The sequence below is a fragment of the Argiope bruennichi genome, chromosome 3 (genome assembly GCF_947563725.1).
Source record: "Argiope bruennichi chromosome 3, qqArgBrue1.1, whole genome shotgun sequence".
Taxonomy (NCBI): Eukaryota; Metazoa; Arthropoda; class Arachnida; order Araneae; family Araneidae; genus Argiope; species Argiope bruennichi.
The window spans coordinates 72,091,641-72,111,919 of record NC_079153.1 but is presented as its reverse complement, the minus strand read 5'-3'; the positions used below and the strand labels follow the sequence as shown (position 1 = coordinate 72,111,919).

The window sequence follows — 20,279 nt, the reverse complement described above, 5'->3', positions numbered from 1 at the left end:
ATATCAAATAATTTTAAATAAATTAAAAACCAAGTAAAAAAACATTCTTTTTATGGCACCTTTTATATCGAAGGTAATAAGAATTTTTAAATTAAACGAATGTATCTAAAATATATGAGTAAAAGTCGAAAAAATGAAAATAAATAAATATAAGAAAAGTTCAAGAATAATAAATGCAAGAAAAAATTCAACTGAATAGGAAAGTGAAAGGTCTTTGACAAACTAAAATATTTTTCAAAGCCTCTTTCACTACATTTCTTTGACATAATTTTCAGCATGATTTTTTAAAGAAGTATTTTCCAAAACCTTTTCTTTATCATATCGATAGAAAGAAATGTTCGGGACAAAATTGACTTTTCGTAACACAGAAATATATTGAATTCAAAACTTGGACATTTTATCAGGATTCTAAAGACGAGGCTAATAATGGGAAGATTTATCTATTTCAAGCGTCTTTATGCATAAAACTATTCCTCCTTTATAGCATCTTAATGGAAATGAAATTATTTATGTAATAATATTTTTGAATAATATATCAATTTCAGTGATTAAATAGATATAAACTCAAAGAAGAAAAATATTTATAATTCAAAAAAAATTTGTGTTAGATGAAATAAAATATCTTAACATCACTTTTGGATCTTTATAAATAAAATACAAAACTGATAATATCTTGATGTTTACAAAAGATGACAGCATTTTGTTAAAATGCAGTAAATAATTTTATTTTATTTTATTTAAAAAAATTAATTCAACTTTTCTGACATTTGAAAATGCATATTTTTTTTATTCAACTATGTAAAATATATTTCGCTATTGATTATAATTTCAAAATTTCATTAATGTTTTGTATACATTTACCGTAATAATCTTAGACACCAGAATTACATGACTTTAATTTTACTCTGATTGTCTGCTATTGTATATCATAAATAAACGATTAAACACATGTTCATTAAAAATAAGCGAGTTTAAATAATACCAAAAATCTTATACATACTCGAATGCTATTTTTAAATAATATTTAATGAATTTATTTTTGTATTTTTAAATATTATGCTAAAATCTCAAATAATAAAAAAAAAGTTTTAAGATTTAAATATTATCTTCAAAATATTTGAAAATACTTGTATTTAAATTTGGATATAAATAAGTATTCTTATCGTTAAATTATATAAAAAAAATCTGAATAGTTTGCTCCAGATATAGCTTTCTTTCAACCCTTCCCATAAAAAACAATTACTAGAATGTTATTTACTAATGTATGTAATTAATTTGATAATAACTAGGAACAAAAATGTTTTTCTATATCCTACCCAGCATTTAATGTAATATTTTTTCATGAAGTCATGGTATTTGTTCTGGTTCACATTTGTAGACGGATCGATAAAAAGTCTGGCAGTTTTCAATTCTGTCAGAAATTGTTCTAAGATATGATACACATCTAGAGATCTGAGGATAGTATAATATCAAAGTTTATCGATCCAGTTTTTCAGCATCATGTTTTCAAGCACTTCGACATATAAAATTCCCGCTGATATTTCATGTTAGAGTTCACATGAATGTATGGATGGTTGCACCACGATACAAAATCACTTGCTCATTGGGTTTTTGAACTATATAGTGCACAACCAGTTTAACCCTATAAATTTTATTATAAATAAAAAGGAATTTTTATGAATTATTTTCATTATGCATAATTATTAGATGTGCAAATTTAATTAGTTCTAGCTTTTCATTAATAATCATAAACTAATTATAAAAATAAAAATGAGGAAATTTTGATATTGCAAGTTATTGAGGCTTGTTAAATAAAGAAAAGTGTAAGGACAAAATGGAAGAAATAGAAAAATGTTACTGCTTCATTACATACTGACTAGTTAATAAAAACATATTACATTGCCTAGTTAGAAAAATGCCACCGAGAATTAATTATATCAAAATTTTCAGACACTGCTAATGAGAAATATTTTTCTTACTTCTCTAGAGAGAGTTAATTTTATTTTCTACACTCGTCTTATCCATGATTTCTAGATAATAATATACACAACTCTTGTAAAAATACTTATGAAAAAATTCGAACTACTAATCTAAAACTTCATAGCATAATGATATTTCAGTCTGGATTCGTTAGTCGTTCATTTGAAAAATAGTAATTAATTATAATAATCGCAATGTGCAATACAAATGTTTTTACACAGACGCACTCTGGTATTGTTCGTTTCAGTATTTTGAGACGACCACATTTTGTCAATTCTATCTCTCAAAGGGGTGGTACAAGACATGATGTGTGCATTTCTGGAATTTAATTTATTATTAAATATAAACATTTCCTCCCTTTATCTTTCTTCGTACCCTTATTCTGTCGAATCAAACTTATCCTAACGCATGCGCAAAATCTTGGAGGGTTTTAGAATCCGCTGATAAAAAATATCTAGAAATGCAGCAAATAAAGTAATGAAGGGCACTGATGTGAAATACATTTAAGAATATATTTTAAAATTTATGAAATTACATGGGAATAAAAAAATTGATAGAATTGAAAGTTAATTTCTTGTTTTGCAAAACGGTGTGAAAATTAATTTCGCGCAATAATATTCAAAATTATTGAGAAAAATACATTTAAATTTGATTAAATCATGTTTTTAAAAATCTGTTCATTGCTTGCATCAACTATCCAAGAATTTTTACCTATTTGGTCGCTTTAAGCCCAAAATTTTATTGAGTATTTTTAAAGCTTTTTGAATCTTTTTTTGCTCATCATTTACAGATTGTATGTAATCTTATAAACATTATCATTTTTAAAGCAGAATAAAGTTATTACTTGAAACAAAAACATTTCAGGAGTTTTTCATTTACTATGTTTGCAAACTGATAGATGAAACCATTTTGAGCAAAAATTTATTTTTCGACTTTTTAATAATTTTGAATAATCTAAGCTAAATTATATCATAAATAAACGACATTTAAATAAAATATTTCCAATTCATATTGAAAGTATTTTCAGTATTCAAGTAAAAGAAATATTTATAGAAAAAATATGATAATATTTTCGATATGATTAATTTTCAAATTAAAAAAGATATAGATTAGATATCGGAAGATTAGGTTCCCAAAAATATACGATAGAATATTTTTGGGAATATCAGGTAAATTTTCTTTCGATTTCATACCTATGTAATAACGTTAAATCTGCCATTGATATAACGTCATGTTGTTCAAATGTATTGTAAGTATCCGAATCAAAATAAATAAATAAAAACTGGTAATAGCATCTGGCTGTAATACCACCTAAATCAATTAACTTTTGCTGTGGTTATATAAAAATCAGTTGTTTTCGTAGTAAATCAAACTACTACGGGATATCTGTATTTTATTTCATATAATCTTCGAGTAATTATAAAAAAAATCACTATTTTCTATTCTATTATTATTATTGCTGCTACTTTTGGAACCTTTAGTATATATTCCGCAGAAAATAGGAAGTGCTGTTACAGCTTGCATTAAGGATCCAATCAAGAATTTTAATCAATAAATGACCTCATTTGATAAAGTAAACCTAGGCTATTAAAATAGTATTGAATTGAAAATTCGAAATTGTGTCAACTATAGGTATATTAACTAACGCATTTTAAAAATATTTTTAATTGGAAATGATTGCAAATCTTAATGGTCTATGAAGTAGCAATTGAGGAACGTTTAGAGTGTATTAATATTTTTTCCAATATTTAATATATAAATTGTTCAATATTAAGTGAGATTTAATTGAAAAGGCTTTATGGAAAATAGATGCCCATTTAAAACGAAAATAATAAAGAAAATAAAAAGAATACATATAATAAAGATAATTCTTTTAAAAATATTTTTTTTTTATGATTCGACTCGGATGAAATTCAAATAAGATCAAATCACTGATTTCTGGTTAGAATATAATTTTATATTATTACTAAAAATCAGATATTTTTGCTTATATAGAAAATTCCAAGTGTTTAATTTTAATTTGAAACAAGGAATAAAAAAAAATAGCTCCATTGATGATCTATAAAAATAAATTAATTGGAAGAAGAAATTTTTCTATTTTAGTATAGTTAATTTTTGTTTTTAACGAGAAATATCGTGTTTTGAATAAAAATTTTCGAATTCTTCTTATCGAAATCTTTAAAGAGCTCTCTAATAAAATATAAATTAGTTTTTGACTTAAAGCCAAAAAAGCCTAACATTTTATTAGTTCAATGTAAATATTTTTGATATATTAAATTATATTTTTTCATCGTTCACTAAAATGTTTATATTCATACCATTTAATATGTAATCTGTGATGGCTTAAATGAAGAAAATAGATCAATATAAATACTGAACTGAGTCACTTATTTACACACATATACACATTTATTAATTTTTGTATACTGTAGAAATTTATGTTACTGAAAAGTTTTTCTACAAATTTGAAGAAATGACTATGAAGTATGACATACGAAATTTCGTGGCAGCAGTAATTTGCTATTTAAATTTTTTCATTACCTCTTTATACTGTTTAGCTACATCTGCTATGCACTTTGCTAGAACTGATACTTTCGAATTAAACATTTTTACGTTTTACTAAACTTTCATCCCTCGAGCCTTACCACTGACGCTATGGTCTAGTGGTAAGATTTCCTTCTGTATTAAAGAATTCTAAGCTTTCATCCAGTTCTATACTACTGTAATTTAGATCTGTTGTCATAGGAAGACCTAAAATTCCTGAAAGAGGTTGTAAATTTTATATTGCCATACATTTCTTAATATATTTTATTGTTTCATCTTTAAACTATTCCAATACCAATTTGTTTTATAAACACTACTAAAACATTATTGAATTCAAATTAAATTTTAAACATGAGCACTTCCCGATGTTATTTCATTAGAACTCAATCACAAACAAATGCTTAATTAGATTGTCTTGTTGAGGCATTTTAATAAAGCATCGAGAGCATTATTAGATGCTCATGTTGAAACTTTTCTGTCAAACGCTACACAGCAAGTGACATTTTGAACTCATTAATTAGTTACATTTTCCTCAGTATTAAATTTACCATCACGAACTCTGATATTTGGAATTTTATTTTACTTGATACATATAATGACAGAGAGTGAGTCATAGATTGAAACATTTATTATTAATATAAACTCCATCATTTCTCCTTTAAAGTTTTAAGGCACGCTTTGGAAATTGCAGCATTCATTAGAAAATTCTGTAATCCAAGCATGAAACAGTTAAATATAATTTTGATACTCATACTTGAAAAGGTTTTATGAAATAAAACTAACTATTAGATGCTTTGAGTATGAAAGAAAAATGTAATTCTTAAAAGATTCGTGAATTTTTCCCATTTTTCTTCACCAATTACATTTTCCGCAATAAAGATTTTTCCATTTTTTCGAAAATTAAAGAGTTGTACCTAATAATTCAATGCTACAAATCTTCATCTTACGTAAAAATAAATATTGTATAGAGGAGAATAAACTAAATTAATCTGAACATGGCATATGTCTTCCTATTCAGAAATAAAAGAAAAAGTGCTTTAATTGTCGTTAGACATGTCAGAGATTAGACCTATAATGATCCTATTTAGCACAAATACGTTTTGGAGGATTGGAATGTGCAGATATTAAAGTTTCTTTAAAAATTTGAAATAGAACTTATAAAAAAATCGGTATTTTCTATGATAAATTTAAAAATTTTACTGCTAGAAGAAAGAATTTTACACCATTTTAAAAGAATCTTTTTAAGGATAATAATGTAACTCTTGCACTCTTTTTTTAACTGATATATATTTTTTGCATAAATTTCATCAATACTTTTCATTGTTTCATTAAATGTTTAGGTTTTATTTTTCTGCTGAAAATTTGGAAAGACTGATTCTGTCAATTATCCATGTTGTTAGTTCACATGAAGAATAAGAAATTGATATTAAAACTGAAGAAGACAAATACTTTTAGAAGACAGATTATAAAGGCAATGTCGTTTCTTTATAAGTTTTATAATGTGATATTTTAAATTACTAAACGTTTAAATTTACGGTTAAGGGGATTGATAATTATATAAGCGATAAAGTGATTAATCGGATTATTATCAATAATTACTTTTTATTATTAACGTCAATGGCAGTTATTATTGATAACAACCGATTAATCACAGTGACTGTAGAATACATATGAAAATCTCTAAAATCTGTACACAAAGAATGATTGATAAAAATGAATTACAGTAACTGCAAAAAATACCATTATATATATAAACGGTGTTTAAAATTTTAACAAAATGAAAAAATGTAATATGATAGAAACTTTAAAATTTATCAAAGTGGACTTTTGATAGTTTATCACCAAGGCACAAAATTGTGAAATTCAATTGATAAATATTTGCTTTTGAAATTCATTACTTCTCTGTTTATCGAGCATTAAAACATTCCTTTAAATTACGACCTAGTTCCATCTAGTTACCATAATGAACCTTTCATTACTTAGGAATGAAGCAACAACTTTAAATTAGAACGTAAAAATCTTGAAATTTCATTAATGAGCTATTAGAATAGTTTGTGAGGAAATGTGAAATAAATTACCATCTTTTTCCAAATTATTAAAACAACATTCAGATCTCAAGTTACGCATGCGTAAATTAGTTATTTAACGAAGGCTTCCTTAGCTGCTTCAGTTTTAATTATTTGTTTTGCCTATATGGCTAACTTAATTGGTTTTCGCTTGAAAGGCTATTATCAAAAAGAAAGCATTATTTGTACACAGAAGATTAAGAGATATCATTAAATTTTACGTAATGATACTATATAACGAACTGTGTAAGAATGCTACAATACTTGTAATTGTGCTATTTATAGCTTATGGTTTCATTCATAATTGAGATTGTTTATCATTATGCTCATTCATATTTCATTATGAGTAACGAATCAGGGATATAATATTTTTGGATATTACAAGCTATTTGTTCTCATTATAGCATCTAATTACAGCTTCAATTTAAGGGAGTCATAAAAGATTTTTTTTAATACTTTGTTCCTGAAAAAAATTGTTTGAGATGGATAACAGCTTTCATTTAATTGCTTTAAAATTTCACTTTAATATTTGCTGCGTAACTGACTTTATTGTGTCAATGTTTTGGGATTATCTATTAGAAAGTGTATTTAGCAATGATTTAACCAGATTTTTGATTTGGTTCAGCTTTGTCTGGGGACTAAATCTTTTGCATGAAAAGTAGAAAATGTAAATTTAAGAAATCGTCTATGCTCATGTAGTTATTTTTATATCTTCTGCAAAATATATGGATACCATTGTTAGAATGTACTCGAATATATTTAAAAATATTCTGATTTATTGTTTTTATAGTTTTCAACATTCAAATCAATGTAAATTTTTACTACTAGTTATATTAACGTCCCGTTTTAAAGCCACATTGGGACGGACCTTGTAATTTTAAACTGTGTTTAGATGAAGAGGATGACACCTGAGCTGACACCCTCCCCCCCCCCTATTTCTAAACTTCCATACCACAACAGAGGGAGGACATTTGGCCCCGACGAATTTAACGAGCTTCAGACACGCTTACACGACAGTTCTTCGGTGGAATCTGATCACGAACCTGAAACCCTCCGGTTCCGAAGTTTTAGTTTAGTTTAGTTTACTTATATTAATGTCCCGTTGTAAAGCAACATTAGGGCTATTTTGGGACGGACGTCGTCATTTTGAACCGCGATCAGATGACGAGGACGACACTTGAGCTGGCACCCCCTCTCCACACCACACCAGCGGGATGACGTTTGGCATGACGGATTTAACGTGCAAAAGACCCCCTTACACGATGGTTCTTTGGTGGAATCGGGTCTCGAACCTGAAACTCTACGGCTCACAAGCCGAGACCTTACCACCAGGCCCCCGCAGCCTCCGGTTCCGAAGCCGAGACCTTACCACCACTCCACCGTGGTCCAATTTTTACTCAAAGGTGCCCTTAAGGTAAATAATATGATCGGAACATTACATTAAAATATACGTAAATACATTAAAATATACAAAGACTTCCCAATTCTGTTGAACACAAATAAATAGTGGGTCAGAATGTTTTTGCACAATAGTAAGTCGATAACTTGATAAATTAGTGTCAAAAATGAAATATAAGTAATGGTCAAGAGATTCGCTATTTATCAGAAGAATGCGATGTATATATTGTCCGGAATTTATTTTTTATTTTTCTAAGTAATTTATACAAAAGTTCTCAATAATTATTAACATCAGTTTAATATAATCTCTTAATTTATGAATAGACCTTTCAAAGCAAAGTTAGCGTTTAAATCATTACTACTTTCGGTTCTGTTTTAAAAATTTTGTGAATATTAGGAATTTATAAATATTATAAGGTTAAAAAAATAAATTTTCGAAGAGAAAAAAAATGAGAAGAATAAAATTGCATATTCCCATTTAAAACTTCTGTAATTAACTCATTCTTTAAGGTATATAAATAAAAAATTATAAAGAGGCCTTGTTTAGCAAAACTTATTTCAATGTACGGAAATACCTTTTATAAATCATTTCAAGTTTGAAAAAAAAAACAATTAGTTTTCTTGCTGCTTTATTTACCGAAACCAATTCAAACAGGTATTGGACAAAGGATTGGTAAGCTAGGACTAGATCCGGATCTTGATTTGGCACCATGCTTTAATGATCAATCTTCCAATTACATTTATTAGATCAATATTCTAAATCCTCAATAGATTATATCTATTTTGGTATAAAAGCAATAACTTTTACACATGAACAAATGACGAGGACGACATCACACTAGAAATACAATCGGCAAAAGTTTCATGATCTTATATCGTAACATAATTAATTCCAACTATATGGTATATATTTCAAAGAATTAAATCTCGAATATAAGATACAACAGAATAGCTTAATGATAACAAAATTAGCATATAGTACAACATTCAACATCAAATAATTTTGAAGAATTAGTTAAGGTGCCAGACAATTATTAAAAATAATTTGTTGGATTACGTCCATCCAGGATTTAATTGCAGTCGATAATCCTATAAAGGGATTGTGTACATAAAGCTCTTTTTGCATTTATTATGTCTGTTTTGAGTTTGCAGCTATCGAGTTGATGAAAGTACTGTGTCTATATATTTAAAATAATTATAATTATTTTTTGAAATCGTAAGATTTAAATTAATCAAGGCTATTGCTGTAAAAATATTGTGAAATCCATATTATAATTTAGACGCAAAAGTACAGAAATATTGTTTTTAAGAATTGTAGACATTTTATTGTTTGATGGAATACTTTTAGTACTTCCCGCGAAAGAGAGACACAGGAAATACTGTCTCTTAAATGCTATAGGTGTTTTCTTTTATTGGAAATTTTGAGATTTAAAGAAGAGATATTTAAAAAAAAACTTTTCTATGAGATTTTTAAGCCTCAAAAAATTTAAATAAATAAACATTAAATAAATTAACCATCATTCCGAATTCTTAAAAGATTCTTATCTGAAAAATCGTGACTATGCTGAAATAAATAAAATGTTTTATTACTAAGTTTTTATTTAATTAATTCAAGAAGTTAAAAATGTAAATAAATTAATTAGGTGTAGTAACTTGAAGTTCTGCTAGCATTTTTAATCACTGAAAAAATCCAGGAAATGCGAAAATAATGTAACTTTTAGAACGTCCCCTGGAACAGGACATACTGTCACAAATTGTATTACACACTGATCAGTTCAATAAGTTTAAATATAGAAACCAATATTGAAATCTTTACTTTTAATATGAGCAAAATTAAATAATCCAAAATTAGAATATACTTGTAAAATAAGCATCGAATAAGTATCTCGAAAAAAAAACTATTTAAATATAATTATTATTTATTCTTTCCCGAATAGTTAAGGCCGCGGTTGCCTCGGCTTCGGAACCGGAAAAGTTCAGGTTTGAGACCCGATTCCACCGAAGAACTGTCGTGTAAGTGGATCTGGTGCACGTTAAACCGTCCAGGCCAAACGCCCTCCTGCTGGTGTGGTGTGGAGAGGGAGGTTCTGCCAGATCAGGTGTTGCCCTTGTCATTTGACCGCTGTTTCAAATTACGAGTCCCTTCCCAAAATAACCTTAGTGTAGCTTTGAAAAGGGGTGTTAATATAACTAAACAAATATATCAAGGCTAGAAAAAAATGGTCTTTTCAAGCGTTAAATCTTCTTTACTTTTAATCTCCCAGCTGGTCCTCGATACTACTTCATTCAAAATTGTGGCAGGAATTATCTGTTCCATATTTTTCTATTTCACAGCGAAAAAAAAAAACGCTCACACTGTCTGATATGCTTTTTCAAGATGGCGAACTCGATGGCATTGGGACTCGACACATAAGACTCGGTGGGCCTGTTGCACGTTAAACAATCCGGGTCAAACGTCCTCTCACTGGTATGGGGTGGTGTGGAGAGGGGGTGCTGCCAGCTCAGGTGTCGTCCTCGTCATCTGACCTAGGTTCAAAATTACGAGGTCCGTCCCAAAATAACCCTAGAGTTGTTTTAAAACGGGATGTTAGTATAACTAAACTTCCTGAAATGTCTTCTTAAAACAATTAACATTATTCTGATCTAGCTATTTCATTCGTTGATAATTGCAGAATATTTTTATAATATTGTTATGAATTTATAATATGCCCCTTCCCTGCCTCGGCTGCGTCTTGGTAAAGAAGATAGTTTTATAGATAGTTCTAACGAATGCTCAATGTATGCAGATGAATGACGATCCATCTTAGCGACAAACTTGTTGACCGTTTGGTGACATGGCTACGAATTTAGCGACTTTGGGCAATAAAAATGATGGACACCGAATATTCAAGAGTCTCGATGATTAGCTCTCTTAGATCCAGTAGGATTCCAGTTATAATGATCCTTCTAGAAGCCTCTTTGCCCTGTCTTGGAAAATATAAAACGCCTAGAAAAATCACAAGCGTAATATTTGAATCTGCAAAAAAATTTTCTTCTTGCTTTAAATTCACATTTAGAAGCAAATACACTAAAAAAATTATTTATCCACCCACATTGCTAAAAATAGATTTCTGAGAAGAGACTGATGTAGAACCATGAATGCTGGAAATAGAACAAAAAAGGATTAATTTATTTCAATCATTCTGACAATTTATTTAATCATTGATTAAAGAATAAATATATAATTTAACCAGCCACAAAGAGACTTTATATAGGAAATGCGACGCATTTCCATGAATATTTAATTACGCATATGATTTTTCAATTAAATATGAAACGTATGCTGAATTTGCATAATAACTTTCGATTAACTTAAGAACTGCTGAATGAGACAGTTCCTTTCATTTGAGACACATCCATAATTCATTAGATAATTGATAATGGCTGCTTAAATCCCGACTCCTATTTCGAATTACGCTGTGTTAGGAAATGCAAAGAACGTAAAGAGAAAGTACTTTTCTAAAAAACAGGATGTGATCATTCAAATGTTAGTTTTCCAAAGGAAAAACCCATAATATTTCAATGGGGATTAACAAATCATTTTTGAAAACAGAAGTTATATTTACAAAAAAAGGAATACTTGAAAGGATTAATGATAGAAATGTGGTGGTTTTGATTTACATAGTTTATCGACTAGGAATTATAAGTGGTGCATTTTTTTTTTTTTTTTGCTTATTTAAATAATCAATGCGACAATCATAATATATATTATCGTTTAAAAATTGTTTAAAGATTGACTTAAAACAAGAATTTAGTTTTCAAAATCTGAAAATTGATACTGGGATTTATAAAACTAGAGGTGAGATAAAAGTTTTATTTCGTAAAAACTCTTTTTAAAGCTCTGGAAATTCGTATTTATCTTTAATAACTAAAGAATAGCTTGCAACATTCCGAACTATTTCAACTTGAACAATTCCTGGGACGTATATTTCCCTTAATAGTTCGGCTATCGCACAGCTAATAGTTTTTACTGTGTGTATTCCCTTCTTTTAAATGATAAATGATCAAATAGCCATGTCTTTTTCATTAATTACATACATTTTTTTCATTTTAAAGTAGATGATTTTGTCTAGTTCCCATAGACTAATGACGGAAAAAAAATTACAAAAATATTAACAAAATCAACCTTATTGAATTGAAATTTCAATACGTTTTTAGTATTATTAAATAATTAAGTTATTTACAAAATAGTATTTATGCTATCGAGTTCACCATCTTGAAAAAGCATATCAGACATTGTAAGCGTTTTTTTTTCGCTGTGAAATAGAAAAAATATGGAACAGATAATTCCTACCACAATTTCGAATGAAATAGTATCGAAGATCAGCTGGGAGATTTAAAGTAAAGATGTTTTAACTATTGTAAAGGGCATTTTTTTGGCCATGGTATATTAGTTTAGTTATATTAACATCCCGTTTTAAAGCAATACTAGAGCTATTTTGGGATTGACCTCGTAATTTTGAACCTCGGTCAGACGACGAGAGCGACACCTTAGCTGGCAGCATCCCTTCTCCACACCACACCAGCGGGAGGACTTTTGGCCTGGATGGTTTAATTTGCACTAGACCCGCTTACACGATGGTTCTTCAGTGAAACGGTCATCGAAACTGAAACCCTTCTGTTCCGAAGCCGAGGCCTTACTACCAGGCCACCGCAGTCCTTTTAGTCATGGTATATTAAAATATTCTTAAGACTTAGATTGGCTTAAAATGATTCATTTAATTTATTAGATAAATTCAATTTGATTAATTAATTTGATTGATAATTAATTAAGTAAAGAATCAAGACACCATTTTGTATGATATAACTGAAACTTTTAAGTATGTCAGAATTTATGCCAACCTACATAAATTCATTCAAAGATTGATGAATTGGGCGGGAAACATACTTCTGATGGCACTAGAAAGGGTTAACTAGTAGCTTTTCTTTGGTTTATGAGCTTTAGCATTTTAAATCTCAAAGAATGCCTTCAAAGTAGTCAGATGACACTGAATAAGTGATATGTCGAACGCCTGTAAGTTATATTGGCATTCAAAGGAAATATATTCTTAATTCCAACCCAACAAAGATCTTTTCTTGTCAGTTACCCAAAGGATGGTATCTCTATAAGATGAAGCTGCATGGAAGAGATTTACATACGATACGATCTACGAATTTTGTTCTGCTCACATCATGTCAAAAGAGAAAGTGTTTGATATAGCCATTTTAATAATTTAATCTCCAACCATGAGAATATTTCATGATGTTTCACTTTCAAGGCGATAACAAATGTTGCAAAAATTTGAAGTGAATCCAGTACCAGGCTATCATACATTAAACATCTGTGAAAGACGTACTTAAGATGTAAGATCCGTGTTTGGGTGATATTTGGTTTGGATATTAAACTAAATTATCATTAACTGAACCTAAGAATGTTTCCTAAGATATGGTATTATATATATCCAACCACAAACAATCGGTATCTTCTCAAAGTCGGTATTTTTCTCACTGCATCTGTATACCGTCGGGGAATTTTGGAATTCCCACAGGAATCGCGTTGATGTTCGATTTATTCCTCCTCAGGATATCACATACTTAAAGTAACTCTGTAGTACATTCCCACTAATTTTGAATAGCGATAATATATACAGTATCATCTTACGAATATATATGAACTTATTGTTTTATATTATATGAGGAAGGATTGATCGAATTTCACTCTGAGGATTATATATTATTTCGTGCTGGAAAAAGTATCGTCTGATTTATATTTGAACTAATTATTGAGACAAAATAGTTACTGTAATATGCATATTTGTGGATTTTTACCTTATTTTTTATTTTTACTAACCACTTATGGCGAGTCATTTGCTTGCCCAGATTATTAACTTTTTAGATTCTTAAATATTGATGTGGCGTGCATATAAAAATATTTTAAAATTTCATCTTTTTATTATATAAGACCGAAAAACGGAAAACATGAATTTAATTGAATAAGTCAAAACAAATCATAACGCTTGAACTTAAGAAGTGGATATACTACGAAATAAAAATGGATGTGAAAATGCTACACCGGACTTAACGTCGGAAAAGCATTTTTTTAAAAAAATAATTTTAACATTGTCAAAAATTTCTGATTGAATGTTTCGATGGATGAATTAAAATTTCATAACATTAAATAGTCACAATTTGGGTATTGCAATAAAATTTTTTATTAAAAGTAAAAAACTTTCAACTACAGTACAGAAATGAAATTTTGAGAAGCAGCACCATTTTCACGGGATACTAATGGAAATGACGGTCATCCATTTCCATCAGTCATAGCGAATTCCCATTTGGCAATAATTAAGTCTATTTTCGCAGTCGATAAAACTTTGTTTGACGTCTTTTTTTTAAATTTCTTTTCCATCTCTTTTCCACTGGGTGCTTTTTGTAAGCCATATCCAGAACATTTCTAATACCTTGAAACTTCATTAGTTGAAGAAGAATTGAAATTAAGGTTGGTGACTGCGTTGAAAAGTCGATTTATTGCAATATTAAGATTTTTTTAAATTTAATTTCTTCATAAAACCGTTATAATTTAGATTCTTAAATCTACTTTTTTGAAAAGTTACATGGATTTTTATATTTGCATTTACGTTTACATATGTTTTAATGATGTTTTACATTTTTAGATGCTATTATCTCAAATTATAATCTATGATAATACTTCTCACGAAAACCCTCATAAATTAAAAAATAGTGCATATTTTTCTTCCAAATTTAGAATAATAATTTTTCAATATGTTCTTCAGTTCCGGAACTACAAATTAAGTAATCTGTTCAATTATAAATATTTTATAGTTGTTTAAGTGCTCCACAATGTGAAAAAACTGAAAGTTCCATGTCCTGTATCAGTTAAATCCGAATATTTAAAAATTGCATATAAGTAGAGCAATCTTTAAAGGAAGAATAAATTCTTATGCATTTCGTTGACATGAAACCAAAGAAGAATTCTGGATCAAGGTTTGAAAGTTTTTCATGTATTTAACTTAAATGTATCAAAGCATTTTAATAATACAAATTTTTCTGTTTTATTCTCAAACTATTAGAATTAAAATGATACGGCGTTTCAACATCATGCGAATAAATAAATGAAAATTTTAACTTCAGTTTCATCTGTGCTCACATTAGATTAAAAAACTACGTTGAGGAATGAACATTCCAATTTTAGTAATTTCTAACGAGGCACTGATGTGAAACAAGCGATTTGTATTTTCAAAGGTTTATTCATGGAAATGAGATGATTCAAGCGGATAATTTGATTTGTTATTTTTCGGATGAAGGATCCTCGAATGGAATAATCTGAGCCAAAAACTAAGAATGAATATTAGAGCTAAATGTGCTAATTATTGAAACTGAATCAATGAAATAATAATAAGTTGACAATGAAATTATTAAAATAAGAATTTAGAAAACCGGAGCTAAAAAGTATTATGAAAAAAATTCATTGATTTTTTTAAATTTAATATAAGAGTTACCAAATGAAAAGTGGACAAGTTGAATGAAAAGAATACCTTTATTGGAAATTAAAAAAACTGCCTTCGGCATTGTAACATAGGTCCCATCGCTTAGGTAGCAAGTCTATGCCTTTGCTGTAGAAAGATGTGGTTGATTCTTGAGGATATCCTGCACAGATTCCTTCACTTAATCACCCGAATGGAAACGCGTCCCCTGTAATGAATGCTCTTTTAAGTAACCCAAGCATGTGGAAGTCACAGAGTGTCAAATTCGAATTGTACGGCGGGTGTTCTAATACTTCCCAACGGAATTTTTTTAAGGTCGTCTGGCTATTAAGGGGAGCATTGTCATGTTGTGTGAGAAGGCCTGGCCGTTTGCTTTTGATTACTTCCCATAGTTTCATCAGAGTACTGAGGTATTGTGTCGAATAGATAGTGTTCTTTTGGGCAGAAAATCAGTCAAGAGTGGTCCATGGCAATCGAAGAATCAGAAACTGTGTTACCGCGCATTGATCTGATCTGGGCGCATCCATGTATAGCATTATTTTAGTTTTGATCACTTTCTTCTACCATGAGCAGCTTTCATTGCTGAAAGCCTTATGCAAAGCACACCCCTCCTGACTCCCTTTATGTTCCTGCTCGGTGACGCTGCTAAAGCTGCAGTTATTCTGACGCAATCGCAAGAATCCACTTTTCATTTGGGCAACCCTTATTCATGAAGAAATGTGGATTTTTTCCTAAGAAAAAAGCCTAATTAAAACTGATTTGATTGAAGATACTTCAATCGGTGGCTCATAGAAGTTACACAATCTATTAGAATCTATTGAATAGTCAATATATTTTAATTAAAATTAAAGTTAAAGCAGACTAAAATTTCAATCCAATTTAAATTTTAAATCATTCGGAAAAAGTTGTTCAAAATGCATTATTGGTGTGTATTTCATTGCATTACGTAGCATGAAATGCCCATGCACTTAGAAAATAAAATTATAAAAATAACTCCGGCACTTGTGGCTTGTTTGATCACAGGTTAAGATCATCAGTCTTTATGCAGGAGATAGGGATAAGACAGCTTTATTAGGGAATATGCAAACAATTTCGGAAAAATCTCTCATTGTTTCATATTGCAATTGAATTTTCAATTAAAAACAAAATTGATTTAATTAAAGTGCTTAATTTTTAAATAAAAAAAAAGAAAAAATATACTGATAACTCATTTTAATTCCAATTGACTTGGAGAACCCAAAATCTGATTTTCCTTTTTTCAAAAATGAATATTTTCACTCACACACACACACACACACACACACACACACACACACACACACACACACACACACACACACACTCACACACACACACACACACACACAGTCTGTGTGTGTGTGTGTGTGTGAAAGAGAGAGAGAGAGAGAGAGAGAGTACGTATTATAAAATATATACACGTATTAGAAAATCTTTAGCGATATTTGAATATTTGTATTGATTCTTTGAAACCTTTCTACTGAAGACTTCTTGAATAATTTTTTTTCTTCTCCGTCTTTCAAAGTTCAGAGAAATAATCGGTTTTGAAATTTCATCTTACTTATCTCTAATGTCCTAAAACCTCACCATTGCTTACTTTTGTTTTATAGTACCATAAAAGCTTAATTTGTGAGGAAATGGGTGGTTAAATCATGGAAATTAACTAGCTTACCATTCTAACATTAGTCCACAAAAAAAGATCTTGAGTGTTGCACTCATACTAACTTGCTAAACTTGTAATTAAAATAGCATAATTAAATTTCTTTCTCTGAAATCTGATTAACACAGCAACAATGAAATTAGGAAACAAAAATAACTGTGCCTAATTTGAAACGCTGGTACGAAAGAGGCAGAAACGCTTCCGCATTTATTAAGCCTCTTGAATCATTACCATAAACAACTTATCAAACTTCTCATTTAACATCTCAGAAATATAATAAATAGTCAGCGCTTAAAAATTTAAATTTTATAACATAATGTCTCAAAAAATCTTATTTTCACTCTGAAACATTTTATTTATGCATGCTTATATTCTCTTTCTATGTTGTGTTCATAAAATGTTTAGTATTTAAAGAAGTTAATCTTTATCTATTTCAGGCATTAACAAATTTTTTATTGCAATGACGAGTTATTAGATTCAATAACTATTACAAATTAATATAATGTCCAACTTACGTATCAATTTAAAATATATAAGATTAAGGAATTGAAACTTTATAAGGAAATTGCATATTCTAAGAATACACCAAACATTATATTTACTACAAATTAAAAGTGAAAGAACAACATACTTTCAAGATTACAAAGATTTTATGAATTCTGTTGGTTAAAATAAAAAATTAAGTCCATGTAAAAGAGTTCCAACTAATAATAAGTGATGAATAATGATATGATTTTGTTGTTGAATGGGCATTTGATTATGATGAAATAAAAAGACGAAATTTAGTTATCTAAGATTTTTTTTAATGAAATATCTTCTCATATATTATTAATTTTAGCCTAATCTAATTTTATATATCTATAACATTGTTTATAATACCCATATGAAGAAATTGATTTGCGATTTACGCTAATCCCTTGTTAAAAAATTGGGATCTTTTCACATTAAACCACCGTTATATTCCAACAATAACTATGCAAGTTATTTAACATCTAATCGCGCCTTATATTCGTTCGGTTTCAGTTTAATTCTACAAGTATAAAAATCAAAACATCCAAAGGATCCTCAAAATAAAATGATACTTTATTACCTGAGAATGGATTGATACTTTGTTTCTAGAAAGATCATGTTCTTTCTTTTATACAATGTGACAGAGAACTTCCAACAGAGATGTTTTTAATCTTCAAAACTGACGGAAGCTATTATTTGATTTTATATAAATGAATTTCCGTAGGTAAGATCATATAAAAACGGAACTTCAGAAAAATATTTATAAATTCTTTAGATAACGAATGAAAGTATTTTTAAGATATTTGAAAAACTATTTTTCCCTTTCAGAACAAAAATGGTTCAATTTTGATATGCTATGATATCCATTCGTTAAACCTTTTATTACCTTTTTTTGTACACTTTGTTTACGGCCGATATTTAATTCTATTATCTCGCAATACAACAAAATAATATAATATTTATTATTTACTACTGTAAATAAAATATTACTTCCTTGAAAATTAAGATTTAAAATCTGCTCACAAACAAGGTTTCACATTAAATAGAATTATAACAAATATATATATTATATATATATAAATCCTAAATATAAAACTCCGAAAATATGATTTTAGCCATGAAATATGTAAAGAACTTGTTTCTTAAAATAATAAATAAACAGTAATGAATAGTTTAAATAATTACGAATTGATTATGCTCTCTATATTGAACTTACAGAACACTTATCATTTAAATACAGAAAAAAATTTGAAAAATGTATTAATTATAATATGATCTTATTTTATCTCATTTGTATTTGGTAAGCTTTAAGATAATGCTAATTTTATTTTTATAAAAAATGCAGTACTTTACATTATTAAAAATAATTTCACAATAAAGTACTTTTTCCTTTTTCCAGGCTACTTTCATCCCAAACCTGTCACCATACGTCCAGACGATCCGCTAAGAGCTGTATGTGGCAACTTTGCCAGAGATTTCCGACAGGTAACTTGTTATCCAGAGCCTGATGCTTTCAACCCATGCGAAGATGTCATGGGCCAGTGGTCACTGAGGGTGGCCGTATGGTTCGTGCTGATAGCGGCAATGCTGGGCAATCTCGCCGTGCTGCTGGTCATCCTGACCGCCAGATCGACGATGACTGTCTCTAAATTCCTCATGTGTCACCTAGCCTTCGCTGATTTCTGCATGGGTATCTATTTGCTGATCATTGCCAGTGTTGATGTACGCACAATGGGCACCTATTTCAACCATGCCATAGAGTGGCAACACGGTAAGTAATCGTTCATAAACGAGTCCTTGAATAAAATCGACAGTTCTGAAGAAATTGACAAATATTTCTTTTTAGAAATGTTTTTATTCATAATCCTGCATTTTTTTATCAGTACTGATTTAGATTGAATCAAAATGACGAGAACATAAAGTGAAAGCAATAAGAAAAATTAACGGTATTACAAACTTTATTTTGGAGAAACATTTATTTTTTTTTAGTTCATAAATAAAAAAAAATATTCAAACAGAAAATAATATAATCATCAAGAGATTTCACTTCATGTTTTTGAAAAATCTCATTTTAAATCTCTATGAATATGTAAAAATATATTTTGAAGTACACGAAAACAGTAAATCAAAGTCCTTACAAATTAAACAAATAACTTTCGGTATACTATCTTTTTACTGAAGTTTATTTCGTTATTATTTATTTTTGAGAAATTAGGATATAATTGAAAATGAGTCTCTTATTTATCGGTGTGCATCCAAGCACGATAATTCAAAAACTAAAAGTTCTTGTTAGATAATTTTTTGCATGTCTTATTAATATTAGAATAGTATTCCGCACCAGGTTTTAGATTAAATATGTATCCAAGTTCGTCCGTTTATTTATTTGAATAATTAGTCTAAAAAAAACTCGCAACGAACTATATAGATGAATATTATTATATGGCAATTTTTTTAGATGTTCGTCTAATTTTACATTAAATATATCAATGGTAATGCATCTGTTTCTTCGTTTCGCCATCTGTATGAAAACAAATTATTTAAATTCAAAAGAAGCTATTTGAAGGAATTCGAATGATCTTC

General features: G+C 28.9%; 1 protein-coding gene across 1 annotated transcript in view; it reads left to right on the top strand.

The window, feature by feature from the left end:
* Nucleotides 1–20,279, top strand: part of LOC129962877 (lutropin-choriogonadotropic hormone receptor-like) — a 291,562-nt gene that overhangs the window by 232,003 nt on the left and 39,280 nt on the right. The window contains exon 11 of the mRNA XM_056076877.1: nucleotides 19,099–19,470. Within this exon, the coding sequence (XP_055932852.1) occupies nucleotides 19,099–19,470 (372 nt within the window). The remainder of the gene's footprint in view (nucleotides 1–19,098; nucleotides 19,471–20,279) is intronic.